Raw genomic sequence first — 24,090 nt, 5'->3', positions numbered from 1 at the left:
ATCCTAATTCCAAAACCAGATAAAGGCACTACAAAGAAAGAAAATTATAGGCTAATATCCTTGATGAACACAGATGCTAAAATCCACAGCAAAATATTAGCACAACGAATCCAGCAATATATTAAAAACACACCATGATCAAGTGGGTTTTATTCTGGGGATGCAAGACTGGTACAATTTTGGCAAATCAATCAATGTGATACATCACATAAACATGATGAAAGATAAAATCCACATGATCATATCAATAAATACAGAAAAAGCATTTGACAAAATCCAGCACCCCTTTTTTACAAAAACTCACCAAAGTGGGAATAGAGGGATCATACCTCAACATAATAAAGGCAATATATGACAAACCTATAGGTACATCATACTCAATGGACAAAAACTAAAAGCATTTCCCTTAAGAACAGGAACAAGGCAAAAATGTCCACTTTCAACGCTCTTAGCATAGAACTGAAAGTCCTAGGCATGGTGATCAGACAAGAAGAAGAGATATAAGGCATCCAAGTTGGAGAGGAGGAAGTGAAAATGTAATTATTCACAGATGTCATGACTATGAGACTACATGGGAACAGGAGAACCTGTGCAATATGCATATGTGACTTTAGTATTTCCTCTGATGTTAATTTATTTCATGTGTTTAATGATATGCCAGCAGTTGATCTCTTTCCACATGAGAGTTATTGAATATTGGGTATATTTATTAATTTTGAGAAAGAAATCTGTATCATAGAGGTGAAATGATAATGAAATATTTATAGAGTGCTTACTACATGTCAGAAACTTTGATAAACAACTTATGTATCATTTCATTCACTGTTACCTAATGAGATAAAGATACTAATGTTTTTCCATTTTATTGATAAGAAAATTAAGGCAGAGAGAGGTCAGATGAGGTAACTTGTTCCAGTCACAGCACAACTAATAAGTGACAAACTTGGAATTTAAATCCCAGCAGTCTGACTAGAAAGGCTGTGCTCTTAGCCACTGTACTATATATCTTCTCAGGGATTATGTGCATATGAATAATGAGTTAATGGAATTTAAAGCCTTATAGAAAACTAGGATTTCGTTTTTAAATTTTATTTCCAAATAAAATCTGATCCTTTCTCTTCATTACCTATAGCTCATGGGAGACCACCATGATAGAACAAGATTAGAATAATTTCCCATGGCCTTTATCTTTAAAATGTCACAAATAAGTCTGAGGAATCATTCAGCATCTTGTTGTTTCTATAGCTGGACAACTCAGATCTTTATCCATTGCCTTTAAAAAATATAATCAGTAAATCTTACCACCTGATCTAGAGTTCTTGATTTACTAATAGTATATTAAAAAATCAATATACTCATTTTCAGGATATTAGTATGGAGAAAAGTTCTTAAATTTTTTTAAAAACTGTATCTTTGGATTAGAATGAAACAGAAATTGAACTGGGGAGCCTGTTGAGACAAGATTTCCAAGGACTGCATAATGAATTATTGCTACGGATTGGAGAAAACTATCAAAAGGTTTTCAATGGTTTGTCAATCCTTGCCTCGTTTGCATCTAGTGATGATCCATATCAGGGCCCAAGAGATATCATATCACCTGAACTAATGGTAAGAAATATGTTACGTGTTTTTTTTTCCTTTTTGTAGCTTAATTATGATACTGGAAAAATAATTGTTTTGTGCATTTTTCAAATGCCAGATGTGAGTTTAAAAATTAAATTGGGTGTTTTATTTTTGAAAAGATTGATATTTAAATTGTATGATCACAGCAAGGCATTAACAACATATATTAGCATTGAAAAATTGACATTTTCAAATGATTTTTAGATTTTATTTTTTTCACTGGGTAAAATGTTTATTTGTCTTCACTACTTATGAACTGTAGGTTGGAATACATTTGTATTCTCCCCAACTACCCCTTTCTTGGAACAATATATTAAAACTTTATCTAACTATATTTAAATCCACTGTTGGATTTAAGGGGAATTACAGGATATGTTAACCTTTTTATATTTTCCTATCTTAAATTTGTATCTGAAGTCACTTTACTATTTTATGTTTTCATCTGAAAACATGTAAATCCTTAGGCTTACTATGTTTTTCCTTTTGATTGCCCTCCTTCCTTCAAGATACTCTCAGGATAATCAGCAATATATCTTGAGAGGTTTCTATCTCCGCTTTCTCCTTTTCCATTCATTCTTTAGCCCATTCTAGTTCAACTCTGTTCTCATTATTCTCCTGAAATTCTTCTTGTCAAGGTCAAAAACAGTCTTTCTACTATCAAGTCCAGTAGTTACTTTTTCTTTCCTATTTCAGTCAATTTTTCAGTAGCATTCAATGCAACTGACCATCCTTTCCTATGTGGCATCTATGATATTGCATTTTCATTTTTACTTTATTTTTATTGTTGTCACTATTACAGATGTCCCCATTCCCATCCCCCCTTTGCCCACCTGCCCTTTCCCTCTGGCCATCACCACACTGTTGTCTGTGTCTATGAGTTATGCATATACTAGAGGCCCGATGCACGAAATTCATTTAACAAATCAACAAATGACAAATGCTGGAGAGGATGTGGAGAAAAAGGAACCCTCGTGCACTGTGCACTGCTGGTGGGAATGCAGACTGGTGCAGCCACTGTGGAAAACAGTATGGCGTTTCCTCAAAAATTTAAAAATGGAACTGCCATTTGACCCAGTAATGCCACTTCTAGGAATATATCCCAAGAAAACAGAAACACCAATCAGAAAGGATATATGCACCCCTATGTTCATAGCAGCACAATTTACAATAGCTAAGATTTGGAAACAGCCTAAATGCCCATCAGCAGATGAGTGGATTAGAAAACTGTGGTACATCTACACAATGGAATACTATGCTGCTATATTAAAAAAAAGGAATTCTTACCATTTGCAGCAGCATGGATGGAACTGGAGAGCATTATACTAAGTGAAATAAGCCAGTCAGTGAAAGAAAAATACCACATGATCTCACTCATTTATGGATAATGAACATTATAACCTGATTAACAAAAAGATAGATACAGAAGTAGAGGAGCATCAAACAGACTGTCAAATTACAGCAGGAAGGCTGGGGGTTGGGGGAGGTAAGAGATCAACCAAAGGACTTGTATGCATGCATATAAGCATAACCATTGGATGCAAGACACTGGGGGTGGAGGTGGGGGTGGGGGTGGGGTGAGGACATGTGCTGGGGGGTAGGGGAGGCTAGGGGAAGGTCAGTGGGAGAAAAAAGAGACATGTGTACTACTATTTGTAATACTTTAAATAATAAAAAAACAAGAAGAGAATGCTCTGCGTTTGGTGGGATCAGGAAGGTGTGGTGTATTTTGAGCTTCTAAAATCAGGTGAAACCGTTAATACTGATCGCTACTGACAACAAATAATCAATTTGAACCACGCTTTGATCATGAAACAACCAGAATGGACCAGAAGACACAGCAAAGTAATTTTGCTTCATGATGACACACCATCACACACTCCAAAACCAGTTAAAGACACGTTAAAAGATCTTACCTGGGAAGTATTAACCCACCCGCCGTATTCACCGTACCTTGCTCTTTCAGATTAACACTTGTTCCGATCGATAGCACACGCACTTTCTGAGCAGCACTTCAAAACATACGAAGAAGTGGAATTAGTGAATTATTCCTTTACCACTATTACCTCAGGGGATATTGACCCCTATGTCAGACCATGGTTCTGGCAGTTTACCTTTTTTTGTTTTTTTCCCCAAGCTTAGCTCTAAATGCTCTAGATCCTAGAATGACAGTCAGTTGTCTTTCCTAGTTTTCTCCTTAAGATAAATGTCCTCTCCACTCTGGATCCTGATGTGAATCAGATCCTGAGGATCCCACCCCAGCTCAGGCCAGATTTCAAAAGCTTATTTTCTTGTACAGTACTATTTAATCATGTTTTATAATGGTGATTATAAATCAGTTTCATGAATTTAAAAAATACTAGTGTGAAAATAATATGCATTTGGAGAAACTTAATTCACCAAGTATTTATTTCTGTTACTCTAATAGGCAAAACTGAAATGATGTTAGTTAAATAATTAAGTTATTGGTTTTATAAAATTTGATCTGTATAAACTTTACATAATTACCTGTTTGTTTGTTTTTCCCTTAGGCTGATTATTTGCAACCCAAGTTGTTGGGCATTTTGGCTTTCTTTAATATGCAGTTACTGAGCTCCAGTGTTGGCATTGAAGATAAGAAAATGGTAGGTAGTGATAGTTGAGTTGCAATGTGCTGGAATAGAACTCACGTAGGATATGCAGGAGACATGATTTTTGCTACTACCTACAAACATTGAAAGATAAGAAATAATGAAATGTGATATTCTGTATTACTGAACAACTTGTGTAAGCTTTTGGGTAGTCTAAAAAGAGGAATTATATTATTTGCAGTTCTTTTTTAAATAAGGGACAGAAAACCCAAATCAAATTGGCTTACTGAAATTTGTTGGCTCTGTAACTAAAAGTAGAGGGATAATATAGCTTCAGGTATTGGTTGACTTTGGACACAGTGTTCTACAATCAGTTTCTTTCTTTTTATTCTATTTAAAAATTTTTTTTAATGTTGACATTATTACAGGTGTCCTCCCCTTTAACATCCTCCATCTCCCTTCTCCCCCTCCCTTGGCCTTCACCAAATTATTGTCTGTGTTAGAGTATAAATATATATGTTGTTCAGTTAATCTCTTCACCTTCTTTATTTAATCACTCCACCCTCCTCCCCTTTGGTACCGCCCAGTCTGTTTCATAGTGTTCATGTTTCCAGTTGCATTTTGTTCATCAGATTATTTTATTCATTAAATTCCACACTTAAGAGAGATCATAATGGTATTTGTCTTTCTCTGACTGGCTTATGTCGCTTAGCATAATATTCTCCAGGCTCATCCATGCTGTCACAAAAGGTAAGAGTTCCTTCTTTTTTACAGCTTTAGCTCAAATATCCCTGGATTGGTTCTATGCTTAAGTGCCAGGGGTTCGTGCCAACAGTTTCAGGCTCACCTAATCACAGCATTTAGCTCAGTGGGAAAAAAGAGACCACAATCACTGATAGCTCAAAGAAAGGTTGCATAGTTGAATTTATTGGTCCACTTTGGTCTGATGTGGCTCATGGTCCATGCTGTTTTTGAATACCAAAAATGCTGGGTTATCTACAGTTAGTAAAGTAGTGTTAGTTACTTGTCAGTTTATGTTTAAATGTATTTGGCACAATATAGTTTATTATGATTGCTGACCACTGGAAATTTTTGTCCATAGATTAGGATAGAAGTTAAATAATGATTTGTTTTCTATCTCTGAAGTCAATAAAATTATAGTAAAAACTTATGAATAGAATTTTATTTCCATCTGTATTGCCCTTAATAACCTTAAGGAGCCAAGAAAAACATGATAAAATATTAAACTCTATGAACTTAAGCAACTAGTTAACTCATTCTTTGGTGTTAACTGATAATTTTAATCCCCCAAACAACTTCTAGTTCATCTGTATGGAATCTTTCTTATGATTATCCCAAGTGAGAGAATCTCAAATCTAAGAAAACTAGAGTGTTTTTTTTTTATTAAACCACAAAGAGCTTGCATGTTTTGGCATATAGTTAAGGTCATCTAGGGAGTTCCTTTACCCCTTCATTAGAATCTGGAGTTGTTGATACAAGTCTGATTATGTGTTTCACACACAGTGAAATGTGGTATATTATTTTCTGGGCATGTTACCAGTACTTCTTTGTTTTACTAAATTCAGAGAATCTTGAACTTAGTACCATTATGACAAAAATGCATGTACTATATAGCAGTTTGGGATGGATTTGTAGAAAATTATATAGACATACTAGAGGCCCGGTGCACGAAATTTGTGCACGGAGTGGGGGGTGGTCCCTCAGCCCAACCTGCACCCTCATCAATCTCGGACATCCCTCTCACAATCCAGGACTGCTGGCTCCCAACTTTTCGCCTGCCTGCCTGCCTGATTGCCCCTAACCGCTTCTGCCTGCCAGCCTGTTCACCCCATAACCACTCCCCGGCCAGCCTGATTGCCTCCTAAATGCCCTCCCGTGCAGGCCTGGTCCCCCCCCCCCCAACCTAACTGCCCTCCCCTGCAAACATTGAAAGATAAGAAATAATGAAATGCTGGCCTGGTTCCCCCAACTGTCCTCCCCTTCAGGCCTGATTCCCCCCAACTGCCCTCCCGTGCAGGCATGGTCACCCCCAACTGCCCTCCATTGCAGGCCTTGTTCCCCCCAGTTGTCCTTCCCTGCAGGCCTTGTCCCCACCAACTCCCCTCCTTGCAGGCCTCGTCGCCCCCAATTGCCCTCCCCTGCAGGCCTGATCACCCCCAACTGCCCTCCCTTTCAGGCCTTGTCCCTCCCAAATGCCCTCTCCTGCTGGCCATCTTGTGGCGGCCATCTTTTGTCCCCATGGGGGTGGAGATTTTTGACCACATGGGGGCGGCCATCTTGTGTGTGGGAGTGACAGTCAATTTGCATGCTACTCTCTTATTAGATGGGATACTGTATATTTCAATCCTCAGGTGAGGATATTTTTTTAATTTTTATTTTCTAAAGAGAGAGAGAGAAATGGAGGAGAGAGAAATGAAGGGGGGGGGAGAGAGAGAAACATAGATCAGTTGCCTACCATATGTATCCTGACTGGGGATGGAACCCACAACCTTTTTTGGTGTAACAAATGATGTTCCAACTAACTGAGACACCGGGCCAGGACAGATACTATATTCTTTTTTTTTTTTAATTTTTTAATTAAGGTATTATATGTGTACATATCTTACCATTGCCCCACCACCCCACTCCCATACATGCCCTCACCCCCCCCCAATGTTTTGCATCCGTTGGTTACTCTTATATGCATGCATGTAAGTCCTTCAGTTGATCTCTTATTTCCCCCACCTCTCCCTAACCTTCCCACTGTAATTTCACAGTCTGTTTGATGCTTTACTGCCTCTGTATCTATCTTTTTGTTCATCAGTTTATACTGTTTTTCATTATCCCCAAATGAGTGAGATCATGCGGTATTTTTCTTTCTTTAACTGGCTTATTTCACTTAGCATAATGTTCTCCAATTCTATCCAGGTGCCTACAAATGGTAATAATTCCTTCTTTTTTATGGCAGCATAGTATTCCATTGTATAGATGTACCATAGTTTTCTGATCCAGTCATCTGCTGACGGGCACCTAGGCTGTTTCCAAATCTTAGCTATTGCAAATTGTGTTGCTATGAACATAGGGGTGCATATATCCTTGGTGTTTCTGGTTTCTTAGGATATATTCCTAGGAGTGTGATTACTGGGTCAAATGCGAGTTCCATTTTCAGGTTTTTGAGGAAACTCCATAATGTTCTCCACAGTGGCTGCACCAGTCTGCATTCCCACCAGCAGTGCACGAGGGTTCCTTTTTCTCCCCATCCTCGCCAACACTTGTCTTTTGTTGATTTGTTGATGATAGCCATTCTGACAGGTGTGAGATGGTATCGCATTGTTGTTTTGATTTGCATCTCTTGGATAATTAGTGACTTTGAGCATGTTTTCATGTGTCTCTTGGCCTTCCTTCTGTCTTCTTTCGAAAAGATTCTATTTAGGTCCGTTGCCCATTTTTTTATTGGATCATTTATCTTCCTTTTATTAAGTTGTATAAGCTGCCTGTAGATGTTGGAGATTAAAACTTTATCAGCGATAACATTTGCAAATATGTTCTCCCATACAGTGGGGTTTCTTGTTTTGTTGATGGTTTCTTTTGCTGTGAAAAAGCTTTTTATTTTGATGTAGTCCCATTTGTTTATTTTCTCTTTGGCTTCCATTGCCCTAGGGGCAGTATCAGTGAAGAAGTTCTTTCGGCATATGTCTCAGATTTTGCTGCCTGTGGATTCCGCTAGTACAGGGGTGGGCAAACTTTTTGACTCGAGGGCCACAATGGGTTCTTAAACTGTACCGGAGGGCCGGAACAAAAGCATGGATGCAGTGTTTGTGTGAACTAATATAAATTCAAAGTAAAGGAACGGAGGGGAGAGCAAGAGAACACTCCGCTCTTTCGGCTCCGCGGGCCAGATAGAACAGCCGAACGGGCTGGATCCGGCCCGCGGGCCGTAGTTTGCCCACGGCTGCTCTAGTATTTTTATGGTTTCCCGTCTTATATTTAAGTCCTGTATCCATTTTGAGTTTATTTTTGTGTATGGTATAAGTTGGTGATCTAGTTTCATTTTTTTGCATGTATCTGTCCAATTTTCCCAACACCATTTATTGAAGAGACTGTCTTGACTCCATTGTATGTTCATGCCTCCTTTGTCAAATATTAATTGCACATAGTGGTTTCGATTGATATCTGGATTCTCTGTTCTATTCCATTGATCTATATGTCTGTTCTTGTGCCAGTACCAGGCTGTTTTGAGGACAGTGGCTTTGTAATACAGCTTGAAATCTGGTATTGGGATCCCTCCTACTTTATTCTTCTTTCTCAGGACTGCTGTGGCTATTCGGGGCCTTTTTTTATTCCAGATGAATTTTTGGAGAGTTCTTTCTAGGTCTGTGAAATATGCTGTTGGTATTTTAATGGGGAGTGCATTGAATCTATAGATTGCTTTGGGTAGTATGGACATTTTAATGATGTTGATTCTACCAATCCATGAACATGGTATGTTCTTCCATCTGTTTACCTCTTCCTCTATCTCTTTTTTCAGTGTCCTGTAGTTTTCCACGTATAGGTCTTTTACCTCCTTGGTTAGGTTTATTCCTAGGTATCTTAATTTTTTTGGTGCGATGGTAAATGGGATTGCTTTTTTAGTCTCTCTTTCTGTAAGTTCACTATTGGTGTATAGAAATGCCATAGATTTCTTGGCGTTAATTTTGTATCCTGCTACATTGCCGAATTCATTTATTAAGTCTGTTAGTTTTTTGATGAAATCTTTTGGGTTTTTTATGTACAATATCATGTCATCTGCAAATAAGGACAGCTTTACTTCTTCTTTTCCAATTTGGATGCCTTTTATTTCTTCTTGTCTAATTGCAATGGCTAATACTTCCAGTACTATGTCGAACAGGAGTGGTGAGAGTTGGCATCCCTGTCTTGTTCCTGTTCTTAGGGGAAATGGTTTTAGTTTTTGCCCATTGAGTATGGTGTTAGCTGTGGGTTTTTCATATATAGCTTTTATTATGTTGATGTATGATCCTTCTATTAACACCTTGTTGAGAGTTTTTATCAAGAAAGGGTGTTGGATTTTGTCAAATGCTTTTTCAGCATCAATTGATATGACTATGTGATTTTTATCTCTCAATTTGTTTATGTGATGTATCACATTTATTGATTTGCGGATATTGTACCATCCTTGCATTCCTGGGATAAACCCTACTTGGTCATGGTGTATGATCTTTCTGATGTACTGCTGGATCCGATTTGCTAGAATTTTATTGAGGATTTTGGCATCTACATTCATGAGGGATATTTGCCTGTAATTCTCCTTCATTGTGTTGTCTTTATCTGGTTTTGGTATTAGGGTGATGCTGGCTTCATAGAAGGAGCTTGGAAGTGTTCCTTCCTCTTGAATTTTTTGAAATAGTCTGAGGAGGATAGGTTTTAGTTCTTCCTTGAATGTTTGGTAAAACTCTCCTGTGAAACCGTCTGGCCCCGGGCTTTTGTTTGCCGGAAACTCCTTGATGACTGCTTCAATTTCTTCCATAGTTACTGGCATATTGAGCTGTTTAGATTCTTCCTGATTGAGTTTTGGAAGGTTATATTTTTCTAGGAATATGTCCATTTCCTCCAGGTTGTTCAGTTTGTTGGAATAGAGTTGTTCGTAGTATTTTTTAACAATCCTTTGTATTTCGGCGGGATCTGTTGTTATTTCACCTCTTTCATTTCTGATTTGTTTATTTGGGTCCTCTCTCTTTGCTTCTTGGTGAGCCTGGCTAGAGGTTCATCAATCTTGTTTATCCTTTCAAAGAACCAGCTCTTGGTTTTATTGATCTTTTGTATTGTTTCTTTGGTCCCTATGTCGTTTATCTCCGCTCTGATCTTTATTATTTCCTTCCTTCTGCCTACACTGGGCTTTTCTTGTTGCTCTTTTTCTAACTCTTTGAGTTGTAGGGTTAGGTAATTTATTACCATTGTTTCTTGTTTTTTGCAGTAGGCTTGTAGAGCTATGAACTTCCCTCTCAAGACTGCTTTCGCTGTGTCCCATAGATTTTGGATTGTTGTGTTTTCATTGTCATTTGTTGCCATGATGTTTTTTATTTCTTCCTTGATCTCTCTGGTAACCCAGTCATTGTTTAATAGCATGCTGTTTAGTCTCCATGTGTTTGATTTCTTTGGGTTGTTTTTATTGTAGTTGATTTCCAGTTTTATGCCACTGTGGTCTGAGAAGATGCTTGATATGATTTCTATCTTCTTGAAATTGAAGAGACTTTGCCTATGTCCCAACATATGGTCTATCTTTGAAAAAGACCCATGTGCACTTGAGAAGAATGTATATTCTGTGGCTTTGGGGTGAAATGTTCTGAAGATGTCAATTAATTCCATCTGGTCTAGTGAGTCATTTAGGATTGATGTTTCTTTGCTGATTTTTTGTTTAGAGGATTTGTCCAATGGTGATAATGGGGTATTAAAGTCTCCTACTATGATTGTATTGCTGTCAATCTCTCCCTTAATATCCTCCAGGAGTTTTTTTTATGTATTTGGGTGCTCCTGTATTGGGTGCATATATGTTTCCCAGAGGTATTTCTTCTTGTTGGACTGCTCCCTTTAGTATTATGAAGTGGCCTTCCTTATCTCTTGTTATGTCCTTCACTTTGAGATCTAATTTGTCAGATATAAGTATTGCTACCCCAGCTTTTTTTCTGTTCCATTTGCCTGGAAAACCGTTTTCCATTTCTTCACCCTCAGTCTGTGTGTGTCTTTTTTTTTTGAGGTGGGTTTCTTCTACAGCAGATATATGGGTCTTGTTTTCTTATCCAGTCCCTTACCCTATGTCTTTTGATTGGGGCATTTAATCCATTTACATTTAAAGTTATTATTGATAGGTACTTATTTGTCACCAGTTTTATTCTTTACCCCTGTGTTCCTTCTTCGCTCCCTATTTCTTTTTTTTTTTACAGGAGACCCTTTAACATTTCTTGCATTGCTGGTTTGGTGGTAATAAATTCCCTTAGTCCTTTTTGTCTGTGAAGCTCCTGATTTCACCTTCAATTTTGATTGATAACCTTGCTGGGTACAGTATTCTTGGATTCAGGCCCTTCCTTTGCATGACTTTGTATATTTCATTCCATTCCCTTCTGGCCTGATGAGTTTCTGTTGAGAAATCAGTTGCTAGTCTGATGGGGGTTCCTTTGTATGTAACTTTCTGTCTATCTGTTGCCGCTTTTAAGATTCTTACTTTGTCGTTGGTGTTTGCCAATTTAATTATAATGTGCCTTGGCATTGGTCTTTTGGGTTCATTTTGTTTGGGACTCTGTGAGCTTCTTGGATTTGTGTGGGTTTTTTCTTGCCTATATCAGGGAAATTTTTTGTCATTATTTCTTCAAACAGGTTTTCTACTCCTTGCTCAGCTTCCTTTCCTTCTGGAACCCCTATTATGCGGATGTTGTTTTGTTTTGTGTTTTCCCAAAGTTCCCTTAGGCTCTCCTCCTGCCTTCTATTTTTTTTTTCTAGAAGCTGCTCTACTTGGGTATTTTTCCCCATCTTGTCTTCTAGCTCACTGATGCGGTCCTCTACTTCTTCTAATATTCTCTTGATGCTTTCTATTGAGTTCTTTATAGCAGCGATATCATTTTTTATTTCTTCTTGGTTCTTCTTCATTTCCTCTTGGTTCTTGCTCATATTGTCAAATTTGTCTTCCATTCTTTTCAGCCACCTTATGACCATTTCTCTGAATTCTTTTTCAGGAAGGTTGCTTGCCTCCATTTCGTTTACTTTCTTTTCTGGTGATGCCTGCTTTTCTTTCATATGCGGGCTGTTTCTTTGTCTCCCCATGGTCTCTCTTCTCTGGATGTCTGGTTATGTAGTTCTCTCTCTCCTGCGTTGATTTAAAGGCACAAAATACAGCACCACCAGGTACAACACACAAGGCACTGAACAGAAATGTATTCATGATATTAATAACCTTCCATAAAGGTGACCACCAGATAAAGGAAAATTAGGGGATAGGAGAGAAAGAAGAAGAGGAAATAGAAAGAAAGCGAAAAAAAGAATGTCATAATGAAATTGGGAAAAGGAAAAAAAAAAGTAAGAGAGACAAGAAAGAGACTAAGAGAGAAAGGGGAACAAACTATATATATATATGGGGATAAAACTCAAATAGAACAATCACTAATCCCAGCAAATGCCACCAACAAGTACCTGGGGATTAATACAAACTACAACACCAACTAATATTGAGTGAGGCATGGGAAAACAGAAGCACAAAACAAACAAAAAAATAAACAAACAAAAGAAGAATAAGGAAAACAATCTCACAAAAAGCATAAAAATTCGATATAATCAACATTCAAGCAAAGAACAACAAAAGGACAGAGAGAAAAACAATTTTTTGGGTAGTTAAGACAGCAAAGAGAGAGGTGTGTAAGGACTTGGTGCAGGGGATTGGATATTAGATATGTAAGCAGGGTGAAATTTTAACGGGGTAAACAAAAAGAATAGGGAAAATCTAAAACAGGAAAGGGGTAAGATAAACAGGACACCGAAAAGGGGAAGGTTAGGAAGAGTGTGATGGCATAAAGGTAGAGTTGAGATAAAGTAAAACAATGCTAAAGGAAAGATGAAAATAGAATGTAGAACACTAATCCCAAAGTAAAATGAAGAGAAAATAAAATGACACTTAAAAAAAAAAAAGATAAAATAGCTGTAGTAATAATCCGGATTGAAAATAAAAATGTGTTAATTAAAAAAGTAAAATCAAGTGAGGAAAAAAAATTAGTTTCTTGAGTAAAAGATGCAAAAAATGAAAATAAAAAAATAAAAAATTAAAATAAAATGTGGAGTAGTGAAGGTCATTCACTTTCTCTGTTGTTCTGTATGGCACGCCTGTTTCTCAGTCCGGACAGTATTGCAGTTTCCTGCGTTCCACTACTCTTCAGTGTTGTAATCCAGTCCTGATTTTAAGCAGGCGGTGTGTCTTACTTTCTCATATTCCTTTATTTTTGATTCCACAAGAGTCAATTTGTGATTCAGTCCCTGGGTGGCAGTGTTTCTGGATTGACTTCCGGGTCTATATGGCCTCTCAAGGCAGTGTTAGAGCCTTCTTTCCCTGTGGCACTCACTACCGGTTTGTGGGAGTGGGCTGCCTCAGGGCTGGCTCTCCGATGGTCACTCTCCGCTCCGATCCCCAGGTTCTAGAAAAACAACTTGCCCCTGCAGTCTCCCAGGGTGTCCCCAACTGGGTGATCCTATGTATTGGGCTTAGTAATCAGAAGCAAGAATTTCAAGAGGAAAAAGCCCAAGTTTGCGTAAAATGGGTCTGCGCGCAAGTCTAAGCAGCTGGCACACCTTTGAAATTCTTAGGCTGTCCCTGCACGTCAGATCAAAAAGGGGTGCTTTTTAGAGATCCCTTCTGTTAGCAGCTCTGAGGACCCCCTTCCACATTCACGGATCACGCCAGCCCCAACAGCCACGGATTTTTCTAGGCTCAGACTTCCCTGGTCCTCCAGCTCCTGCAAAACGCGCATTTCTCTCTCCCGCCGGGACCAGAGACCTCACCTTATCCCAGGCGAAATCTGACCTTTCCATGGTGGAGTGTAGAGCTCCTCTGAATCCGTGTGTTTGCGCCAACTGGGGACTGGTGTTCTCGATACTATATATATTTATTTTAAATAAATCTTTATTCAGATTATTACAATTATTTCTCTTTTTTTTCCCCATAGCTCCCCTCCACCCATTTCCCACCCCACCTTCTGCCCTTACCTCCCCCCCACTGTCCTCATCCATGGGTGTACGATTTTTGTCCAGTCTCTTCATGAACCCCCCATACCCCTTTCCCCCTGAGAATTATCAGTCCACTCCCTTTCTATGCCCCTGATTCTATTATATTCACCAGATTATTCTGTCCCTCAGGTTTTTAATTCACTTGATTTTTAGGTTCACTTGTTGATAGATATGTATTTGTTGTTCATAATTTTTATCTTTACTTTTTTCTTCTTCCTCTTCTTTAAGAATACCTTTCAGCATTTCATATATTACTGGTTTGGTGGTGATGAACTCCTTTAGCTTTTTCTTGTCTGTGAAACTCTTTATCTGCCCTTCAATTCTGAATGATAGCTTTGCTGGGTAGAGTAATCTTGGTTGTAGGTTCTTGCTATTCATCACATTGAAAATTTCTTGCCACTCCCGTCTGGCCTGCATAGTTTCTGTAGAAAAGTCAGCTGACAATTCTATGGGTGCTCCCTTGTAGGTAACTTAACTTTTTCTCTTGCTGCTTTTAATATTCTCTCTTTGTCTTTTGCTCTTGGCATTTTAATTATGATGTGTCTTGGTGTGGTCCTCTTTGAATTCCTTTTATTTGGGGTTCTGTGGGCTTCCTGGACTTGTAAGTCTATTTTTTTCACCAGGTGGGGGAAGTTTTCGGTCATTATTTCTTCAAATAGGTTTTCAGTATCTTGCTCTCTCTCTTCTTCTGGCTCCCCCATAATTCTGATGTTGGTATGCTTGAAGTTGTCCCAGAGTCTTCTTACATTATCTTCAACTTTTTGGATTTTTTTTTTTTTTTTTTTTTTTGCTTTTTGCTTTTCGGTTGAGTGTTTTTTGCTTCTTTGTAATTCAATTCTTTGACTTGATTTTTGTGTTCCTCTTGTCTGTTTTTGGGTCTCTGTATAATATTTTTTATTTCAGTCAGTGTATGTTTAATTTCTAGTTGGTCCTTTTTCATATCTTCAAGGGTTTCGTTATATTTATCGGCCTTTTCTAGGATATTCTTAAAAAGCCTTATAACCGTGGTTTTGAATTCTATATCCAGTCGTTTGTTTTCCTCCATTTCTTTCGTTTGTGATCTGATTTTTGAGGCCGCATTTTCACTGCTTCCCTTAGTTGGTAAGGTAGATTTGTGTGCTAGGTTTCCAATACGGCCCAGTGGGTCTGCCTCCCCAGTTAACCTGAGGTGGACACTCTTGGTGCACCCCTTTGTGGACTGTGTGCTCAGTCTTGTTGTAGTTAAGTCTTGATTGTTGTTGGTATCACTGGGAAGAATTGACCTCTAGGCCAGTTGGCTGTAAGGATCAGCTGTGTCTATGCTGGGAGAAGTTCGGTGCTGGAGACAGCCTTATAGGATTAGACTTGCCAAATTGCAATAGCCTCTGTGCTCAGCTTGGATGGGGTGAAGTCTCAGTCTTGGCTTCCCATCAGCCTTGCCCTTGCGCACACGTGCGTGCCTTCAGACCTCTGCCTTCCTGGCTCCCGAGTCTCCGCCCGAGAGTCCAGACTCCCCCCACAAGAGCGTGGGTCCCCAGGGGCTCGCCTGGAGCTGAGGTTCACTGCAGTCAGAACTGGGGCTCAGTGCATTCAGGAGCCTCTGACTCCCTTCCACTAGGGAAAGCCTGTGGCAACCTCCGCAGCCTTTGTGCGCACTGGCGTGCACGCACTTTCAGTCCTCCGCCTTCCCAGGCTCCCGAGTCTCCGCCCGAGAGTCCAGACTCCCCCCACAAGAGCGTGGGTCCCCAGGGGCTCGCCTGGAACTGGGGTTCACTGCAGTCAGAACTGGGGCTCAGTGCATTCAGGAGCCTCTGACTCCCTTCCACTAGGGAAAGCCTGTGGCAACCTCCGCAGCCTTTGTGCTCACTCTCGCGCGCGCGCTTTCAGTCCTCCGCCTTCCCTGGCTCCCGAGTCTCCGCCCAAGAGTCCAGACTCCCCTTGTAAGAGCGTGGGTCCCCAGGGGCTCGCCCAGAACTGGGGTTCAGTGTAGTCAGAACTGGGGTTCAGTGCGGTCGGGGGCTTCCTTCCCCCTTCCGCCAGAGAAAGTCAGCCAGGCTCTCAGCCGCCCTTCCTCTCTGCGCGCACAAAGACCCTTTGCCATACCTCCAATTCTCTGTGAGCTTTTCTCTTTCCTTCTAGTTGTAGAATTTTCACTCAACCAGCTTTCCTGTGGTTCTGGATGGTGTCCGTTCTGTCTTTTAGTTGTAATTTTGAAATTGTTGTGCGAGGCAGCAGTTTAGGTGTTTACCTATGCCACCATCTTGGTTTCTCTCGATACTATATTCTTAATAAATTTGAAAATCACTGGCTAGAGGAGACCAGCAGGCCTAAAATAACAAATCACCTTCAAGGGAAAGAACATATAAAACAGAACTAATATTTTTCATACTCTTAATTCCTACATAAGATGTTGGACAAAATGAACTGGATAACATTTATTAGACCTTGTGTTTCCAGAGAAGAAATAACTACTCCAAGATTAGAGTGGGATATAGTTGTCTTTACTGCTCATCTCCTCCTGTCATCTTGGTTATAGGCTTTATGTTAAAGCCCTACTTACTTTTTAGGCCTTGAACAGTTTGATGTCCTTGATGAAATTGATGGGACCCAAACATGTCAGTTCTGTGCGGGTGAAGATGATGACTACACTGAGAACTGGTCTTCGATTCAAGGATGATTTCCCCGAATTGTGTTGCAGGTAAGTAACTGCCTTAATTTATTAGATTTTGTTTTGCATTTCATAGGAATACTAACTTGAATCCTTATCTCCTTGAGGGAAATTGGGTTCAAACCATAAATAATTAAGATAGATAGCCAATTTGTATTGAAAAGGAAATGTTTACTTTTTTAAAAACATTTTACTGTGAAATGTTGTAAATACTGAAACAGAATAATATAGTGAATCTCTCTATATACCTGTTTCTCAACCTCAGCAGTTGTCAACATTCCTTATCTATAATAATAAAAGTGTAATATGCTAATTATACTGGATGTCCTTCCAGATGAAGCCAGGGATGCAAGGGAAGCCTGTGTCCCAGGTGCCTGCCAGTGTCTGGAGGGAAGCCTGGGTCCTTGGTGCCAGAGGGAAGCTGGTGCCGGCAGCCAGGGGAAGGAAGGCCTACTCTTGCGCAAATTTCATGTATCAGTCCTCTAGTCTATAAGGATAAAAGTGTAATATGCAAATTGACCGAACAGTGGAACGACTGTCTGGACCACCTTCCGGATGAAGCTAGGTCTGCGAGGGCAGGCGGAGGCAGCTGGCTGCGAGGCAGCAGCCGAAGCAGCCTGGGCTGCAACGGCCTACCCTTGCACGAATTTCATGCATCGGGTCTCTCGTCTGTTATAATCTTCCACCTTCGCTATTTTTTATTGTTAGTTGCAATGTTTTAAAGAAAACTGCAGTATCACATAATTGTACTTGTAAATACCTCAAATACATCATGAATTATTATACTAAGTAGTAGGAATTCCTTAATATCATCTGAACTCAGTCTATATTTAGATTTCCTCTATTGTCTCAAAGAGGTTTTTCCCCAAAATGTTGGTTTGTTTGAATCAGAATCCATATAAGGTACACATGTCAAACATTTAGTTGTTTAGTTTAGCCCCTTAAGTATTTCTTATAAGCCGATTTACCCATTAAGTCCCCTCCCCACACTACTTTTTGGCCATTGAGATTTGTAGGGTTTGGTTGATTGCAAATCTAATTTAAATAACTACTGCTGCAGTTAGACTACTGAGTGCAATTTAAGCTTCTTGGAGGTTCTATATGTACTTAGACTATAACTTACTGAGATGTACAGTCATAATAATATGTTTTGAAATCATGTGAAGTAACTCTTTTCTGAATGCAGGTACCATTAATGATTTGTTAGGTTAATTTATTTCAGTTTGCTTAAAATTTTTAGAGATTGCTTTTACTCTTTATTTAATTTCAGTGTCATATAACACATTTACACTGTCCCAAATTCAAATTTGTTGTAAGTTACACTCAGAGAATCTAGCTTCCATTCCTGAAGCCTGCAGGTATCTATTTTTATTAACTTTTGTTAATTTTAGAAAGGGGGTGGGGGTTATACAAAAGTTATCCTTATAGACTAGAGGACTGATACATGAAATTTGCGCAAGAGTAGGCCTTCCTTCCCCTGGCTGCCGGCACCAGCTTCCCTCTGGCACCAAGGACCCAGGCTTCCCTCCAGACACTGGCAGGCACCTGGGACACAGGCTTCCCTTGCATCCCTGGCTTCATACATTTTTTATATTAATTCTTCACACATACATTTTTTATATTAATTCTTCATCAAAAGATAGCATATTATAAGTACTGTTTTTTACCTTGCTTCTTTTACTTCACATATTATTTGAGTATACACTACTGAATTTTACTCCATTTTTACAGCTACCTTTATTGCTTGTATGTACTATTGTTTGTTTAGCTAATAAGTCATTGATGGAGCTTTATAAATAATAAAAATACTGTAATGTGACCTTTACCTTTTATTTTTTGTTGTTTGTTGTTGTTTTTCCATAGAGCTTGGGACTGCTTTGTTCGTTACCTGGATCATGCTTATCTAGGCTCCCTTCTCAGTCATGTGATAGTAGCTTTGTTGCCTCTCATACACATCCAGCCTAAGGAAACTGCAGCTATATTTCACTACCTTATCATTGAAAACAGGTATTGTAACTGAAATTGATAACAAATGTAGCAACTTTTTATTACTGTATCTTTATGTCTCAAGGTATTAGGATTATTGATAATGTAGAACTGTTCATATTCTGTTTAGAGTTCATCAGTAACAAGTATATTGATATATTTTAAGACAATAAATATTGAACTGATGGCTATTTCAGTTGTGACATGGTTTCCATTATAAGTATATTTTAATTTTATTAATTAGTAGGTCAGCAACTGAATTATTTTTCATCAATTTTGAAAAAGGTGAGGCTAAATTTACCTTTCTTCTCACAGTTAAAAGGCATATAATTGAGTAGCATGAGAAAGTTAAGAGGGATATTTATTACTTTCTATAACTTACCTCAGTTGAAACTCTTACTGTTTCATTAGATTAAATTTCAAACCAGTCTCCCTTCATTTAAGCTTTTATTCCATTTCTTTATATTGGTCATTTTTTTTAATTTAATAAATCTTTATTGTGCAGATTATTACAATTGTTCCTCTTTTTTCCCCCCATAGCTCCCCTCCACCCGGTTCTCAGCCCCCTCTGCCCTTACCTCCCCTCCACTGTCCTCATCCATAGGTGTACGATGTTTGTCCAGTCTTGTCCCGCACCCCCGACACTCCTTTCCCCCTGAGAATTGTCAGTCCACTCCCTTTCTATGGCCCTGATTCTATTATATTCACCAGTTTATTCTGTTCATCAGATTTTTTTATTCACTTGATTTTTAGATTCACTTGTTGATAGACATGTATTTGTTGTTCATAATTTTTATCTTTACCTTTTTCTTCTTTTCTTCTTCTTAAAGAATACCTTTCAGCATTTCATATAATACTGGTTTGGTGGTGATGAACTCCTTTAGCTTTTTCTTATCTGTGAAGCTCTTTATCTGCCCTTCAATTCTGAATGATAGCTTTGCTGGGTAGAGTAATCTTGGTTGTAGGTTCTTGCTATTCATCACTTTGAATATTTCTTGCCACTCCCACCTGGCCTTCATAGTTTCTGTTGAGAAATCAGCTGACGATCATATGGGTGCTCCCTTGTCGGTAATTAACTGTTTTTCTCTTGCTGCTTTTAATATTCTCTCTTTGTCTTTTGCTCTTGCCATTTTAATTATGATGTGTCTTGGTGTGGTCCTCTTTGGATTCCTTTTGTTTGGGGTTCTGTGCGCCTCCTGGACTTGTAAGTCTATTTTTTTCACTAGGTGGGGGAAGTTTTCGGTCATTATTTCTTCAAATAGGTTTTCATTATCTTGCTCTCTCTCTTCTTCTGGCACCCCCATAATTCGGATGTTGGTACACTTGAGATTGTCCCAGAGGCTCCTTACACTATCTTCAAATTTTTGGATTCCTTTTTCTTTTTGCTTTTCCAGTTGAGTGTTTTTTGCTTCTTTGTATTTCAAATCTTTGACTTGATTCTTGCAGTCCTCTAGTCTGCTGTTAGGTCTCTGTTTAATATTTTTTATTTTAGACAGTGTATGTTTAATTTCTAGTTGGTCCTTTTTCATATCCTCAAGGTTCTCGCTAAATTTATTGGCCTTTTCTAGGAAATTCTTGAAAAACCTTATAACCGTGGTTTTGAGTTCTATATCCAGTCGTTTGCTTTCCTCCATTTCTTTCGTTTGTGATCTGTTTCTTTGTCTCTGCATTTTTGCTGCTTCCCTGAGTTGGTAGAGTAGCTTTGTGTGGTAGGTGTCCTCTAGTGCCCAGTGGCTCAGCCTCCCTAGTTACCTGAGGTGGACACTCTTGGTGCACCCCTTTGTGGAATGTGTGCCCAGCCTTGTTGTAGTTAAGTCTTGATTGTTGTTGGTATCACTCGGAGGAATTGACCTCCAGGCCAGTTGGCTGTGAGGATCAGCTGTGTCTACACTAGGAGAACTTCTGTGCTGGAGACACTCTTATGAGACAAGTCTTGCAAAATTGCAAAAGCCTCTGTGCTCAGCTTGGATGGGGTGGAGTTTCAGGGCAGAGCAGACAGCCTTGGCTTCCCGTGAGCCCTGCCCTATGAGGCCCCTGGGTCTCAGTGTCCCTCGGTAATTGCTGCAAGCACCTCTGAGAGAAAGCTGCCCTCAAGTTTCACCCGCTGCCACACCAGTTTCTCCCCGAATGAGTCTGGGTTCCCAGAAACTCGCCTGGAACTGGAGTTCAGCGCAGTCAGGAGCTTCCGTCTCCCTCCCGCTTTAGAGAGCCAGCCGGCACTCAGTTGCTCGTGCACTCAGCAGTCAGTCTTCTCTGCGTGCGCACGCCCCCAGACCTCTGCCTTGCACAGCTCCCATAGGTCTCAGTGTGCTTTTTATTTTCCTGACAGTCCAGATTCCCCTCGAATGAGTCTGGTTTCCCAGAGTCTCACCCGGGTCTGGAGTTCAGCGCAGTCAGGAGCTTCCGTCTCCCTCCCGCTTTAGAAAGCCAGCCGCGCACTCAGCTGCCCATCCTCTCGGCGCGCGCATCTCCATACCTCAGCCTTTTGCAGCTCCTCTGAGTCTCAGTGTGCTTCCTCTTTCCTTCTAGTTGTAGAATTTCCACTCAGCCAGTTTTCCCATGGTTCTGGATGGTGTCCGTTTTGTCTTTTAGTTGTAGTTTTGATATTGTTGTGCGAGGCAGCAGTTTAGGTGTTTGCCTATGTCGCCATCTTGGTTTCTACCTATATTGGTCATATTTAAAAGCATTTCTTTATCTAGAACTTTATAACATGCAGAGACATTTTGTGGTTCTTCATTTCCTAATCCACAGATTCCAAATTCCTTATTTTGACATTCAAGGCTTTCCAAAATCTGGCAGTATCATATTTCTTAAAATAATTTCTCAAGATTTTCCAAAACAGGCTGTAACCATTCCAGATTGTTTATTTTTAATTTTTGTTTCAATTGTCATTGCAAGAAAACACATTATTCCTTTCCATTTTTATTCCTCAGTAAGGCTGCCTTTTAGCCCAGAATTTTGTCCCATACATTTCAATTTTTTTTCATTTTTCCACTTACTGGTGTGTTCATTTGCTTTTGAAAAGTTAGGATTTAAGTATTACTTATTTACCTACTTACTCATGTAATTGATATTCCCATTATTTCTAGTAACTGTCCAATGTTACTGTAAATAATTAATGAAATTTTCTGAAAATACAGAAGAAACGGCTAATGTAGTTTTTTTAAGTTAAAAGCTTTTATTTTTTATATTTTGTACATTATAGAACTGCATAATCACTGATCCAGACCACTTTTTAAATACTTTTTGTATTATCATGCAAATAGTATATCTTTATCATAGAGGAATCATTTTTCTATCATTAAAAAATTCTCTTTTACTCAGTGCTAGATAGAAGATCTTAAGCTCCTTGAGTGAGGAAATTATTTCAGCTTTCTTTATTGTTACAAACTCAGTGTCTAGCGTATAGTAGCACATAGAAGTTACTTAATTGAATGCATATTTGTTGCATGAGTTAATGAAGATGAGAAATTATTATTTATTTATTTTTCTTTACTTGAATTTATTGAGTTATGTGAGACCAGAATTTAGAAACACTTTATTTGGACCTAGAAAGATTAGAGTATTTATTTGAAGCAAATTAAAAATTATTTGTGTCAATACGAATTATTTGAAATATTCTCTAAAATTCTTAATGAGAGTTTGGCTATCAGTTGCTGCATTACAAAACACTCCAAAACATAGCTTCCTAAAACAATGAGCATTTTTATTTATTCAAAATTTTGCAGTCTGGGCTGGGTTCAGCTGGTTGATTCTTTGGCTGGTCTTGTGAATAGTCATTGGTATGACTGCAGTCAGTCTTCTGCTAGACTTGGCCGGCCCTCTCCCTTTTTCCATGTAACCTCAGAATGTTTTGTCCATGTAGCCTGTCCTTGTTGGTGGCTAGACCTCTTCTGTGGTGACTCGGGATTCTTTTGAGCACAAACCCAGACAGAAGCTGTAAGACTTTTTTAACACTTAGGCCTCAAACTGGCACAGAATCTCTTTTGCTATATTTTGTTTGTTAAAGCAGGTCACACACCAAGCACAAATTGAAGAGGAAGTTACTATACATGGGTGTGTATACCAAAAATATAGTTTATTCACAGACTGCCACAGAGTTTTTTTCTTAGGTTTGATGATTTGCCACTCTTAATTAGCTGAGCATCCCTACACACGGTTAGGAAGAATACTCTGAATGTCAGTAATTAACTAGTACTTTTAAATGTGCGTTAAGTTGGCCTTAATTTCAGCCTCTTTTTATATATTCTTAGTGTGCATTCACTTTGCAAATAATTCTTTTTCTTCCAACTGACAATTAGGGATGCTGTACAAGATTTTCTTCATGAAATATATTTTTTACCTGACCATCTAGAATTAAAAAAGATAAAAGCAGTTCTACAGGAATACAGAAAGGTAATTAATTTTTTTTATGATTTCTATCAGTGATACAAAATCATTCCCAAATTCCAGTACATTGGCTAATTCCTGGTGACTAGATAATTCTGTCATAAATCCATGACACAATTCCTGGTGACTAGATAATTCTGTCATAAATCCATGATTTTTAGAAGTAAGTTTTAGCATTTAGATAAAAGATGTAATAGCATTAGATAGAACAGAGAGCCTTTACTACCTAAGCCAATATGTCCTACATATAACCCCCAAAAGAAGCTACCATGGGTGCATGCCCTGGGTAAAGAAAGAAAAGCTGTGGAATTCTAATTATGTTGTGCTATAAAGTATAGTATGGAAATTCAGGTCTGACTGATTTCTGAGCTTTAGAAGGGGAATAATCTATAATTCCATCATCTTAAACTCCAGTGAATTTGGATTTGTAAAATTATTAGTGGTAATTCCATAGAATTTTAGGGCAAAAAGTGGAATACCTGACCTTGGGTCAGAGTGGCAGAGGTATTTACTACAGACCCCATGATAGGTTCTGTAGACTTTATTTCTCTTTTAAAAGGTAATTCATGATAGTTATAAGAAAATTAGTAGTTAGAGTAAGGAAGGGGTGAATTATTTGCATAATCTATAGACTTGGCTCAAAGCTATTCCAGGGGTCCTCAAACTACGGCCCGCGGGCCACATGCGGCCCGCCAAGGACATTTATCCGGCCCGCCAGGTGCCGCTGCCTGTCCTGCTTAGCAGCCGACTCGTCCCGGGCCCGCAGTGCGCATAGGAATTTGATCATAGTTTTTTTTAAAACTATAGTCTGGCTCTCCAACGGTCTGAGGGACAGTGAACTGGCCCTCTGTTTAAAAAGTTTGAGGACCCCTGATTGTAGCCCTTTGTAAGTTAGGGAAACTTGTATTTCTTACCAAGAAGAGGATTTATTTTAGATAAGTAAATTCCTATGTAATTGGAAAAATGTATTTCTCCAACTTTAAAGATGATAGAATGAAATCCCTTTCCCTGAGAATTGCTTAAAATGACATGCTATCCAAGGGAAGAAATTGAAATTATATTTTAAAACTGCTTTTTAATTGGGGTGTAACTTAACTACTTTAGTGATAACTCTAGGGA

At 38.9% G+C, this 24,090-nt stretch overlaps 1 protein-coding gene across 8 annotated transcripts in view; it reads left to right on the top strand.

Annotated features, from left to right (window-relative positions):
• The window catches only part of ATR (ATR checkpoint kinase), a 168,738-nt gene that overhangs the window by 56,566 nt on the left and 88,082 nt on the right, over positions 1 to 24,090 (top strand). For 7 of the 8 annotated variants that reach the window (XR_013959982.1, XR_013959983.1, XR_013959984.1 and 4 more), the window contains 5 exons: positions 1,423 to 1,608; positions 4,152 to 4,244; positions 16,496 to 16,626; positions 18,460 to 18,603; positions 22,884 to 22,977. Coding sequence is in view for 5 of the 8 variants with exons in the window: in XM_080657180.1 (XP_080513306.1) it covers positions 1,423 to 1,608; positions 4,152 to 4,244; positions 16,496 to 16,626; positions 18,460 to 18,603; positions 22,884 to 22,977 (648 nt within the window). In the remaining 3 variants the exon portion in view is untranslated. The remainder of the gene's footprint in view (positions 1 to 1,422; positions 1,609 to 4,151; positions 4,245 to 16,495; positions 16,627 to 18,459; positions 18,604 to 22,883; positions 22,978 to 24,090) is intronic. The other variant, XM_080657178.1, reaches the window with a different exon arrangement.

Source organism: Plecotus auritus (genome assembly GCF_963455305.1).
Source record: "Plecotus auritus genome assembly, chromosome: 2".
In the NCBI taxonomy this organism is placed as follows: domain Eukaryota; kingdom Metazoa; phylum Chordata; class Mammalia; order Chiroptera; family Vespertilionidae; genus Plecotus; species Plecotus auritus.
This window is presented reverse-complemented; position numbering and strand designations above follow the sequence as displayed.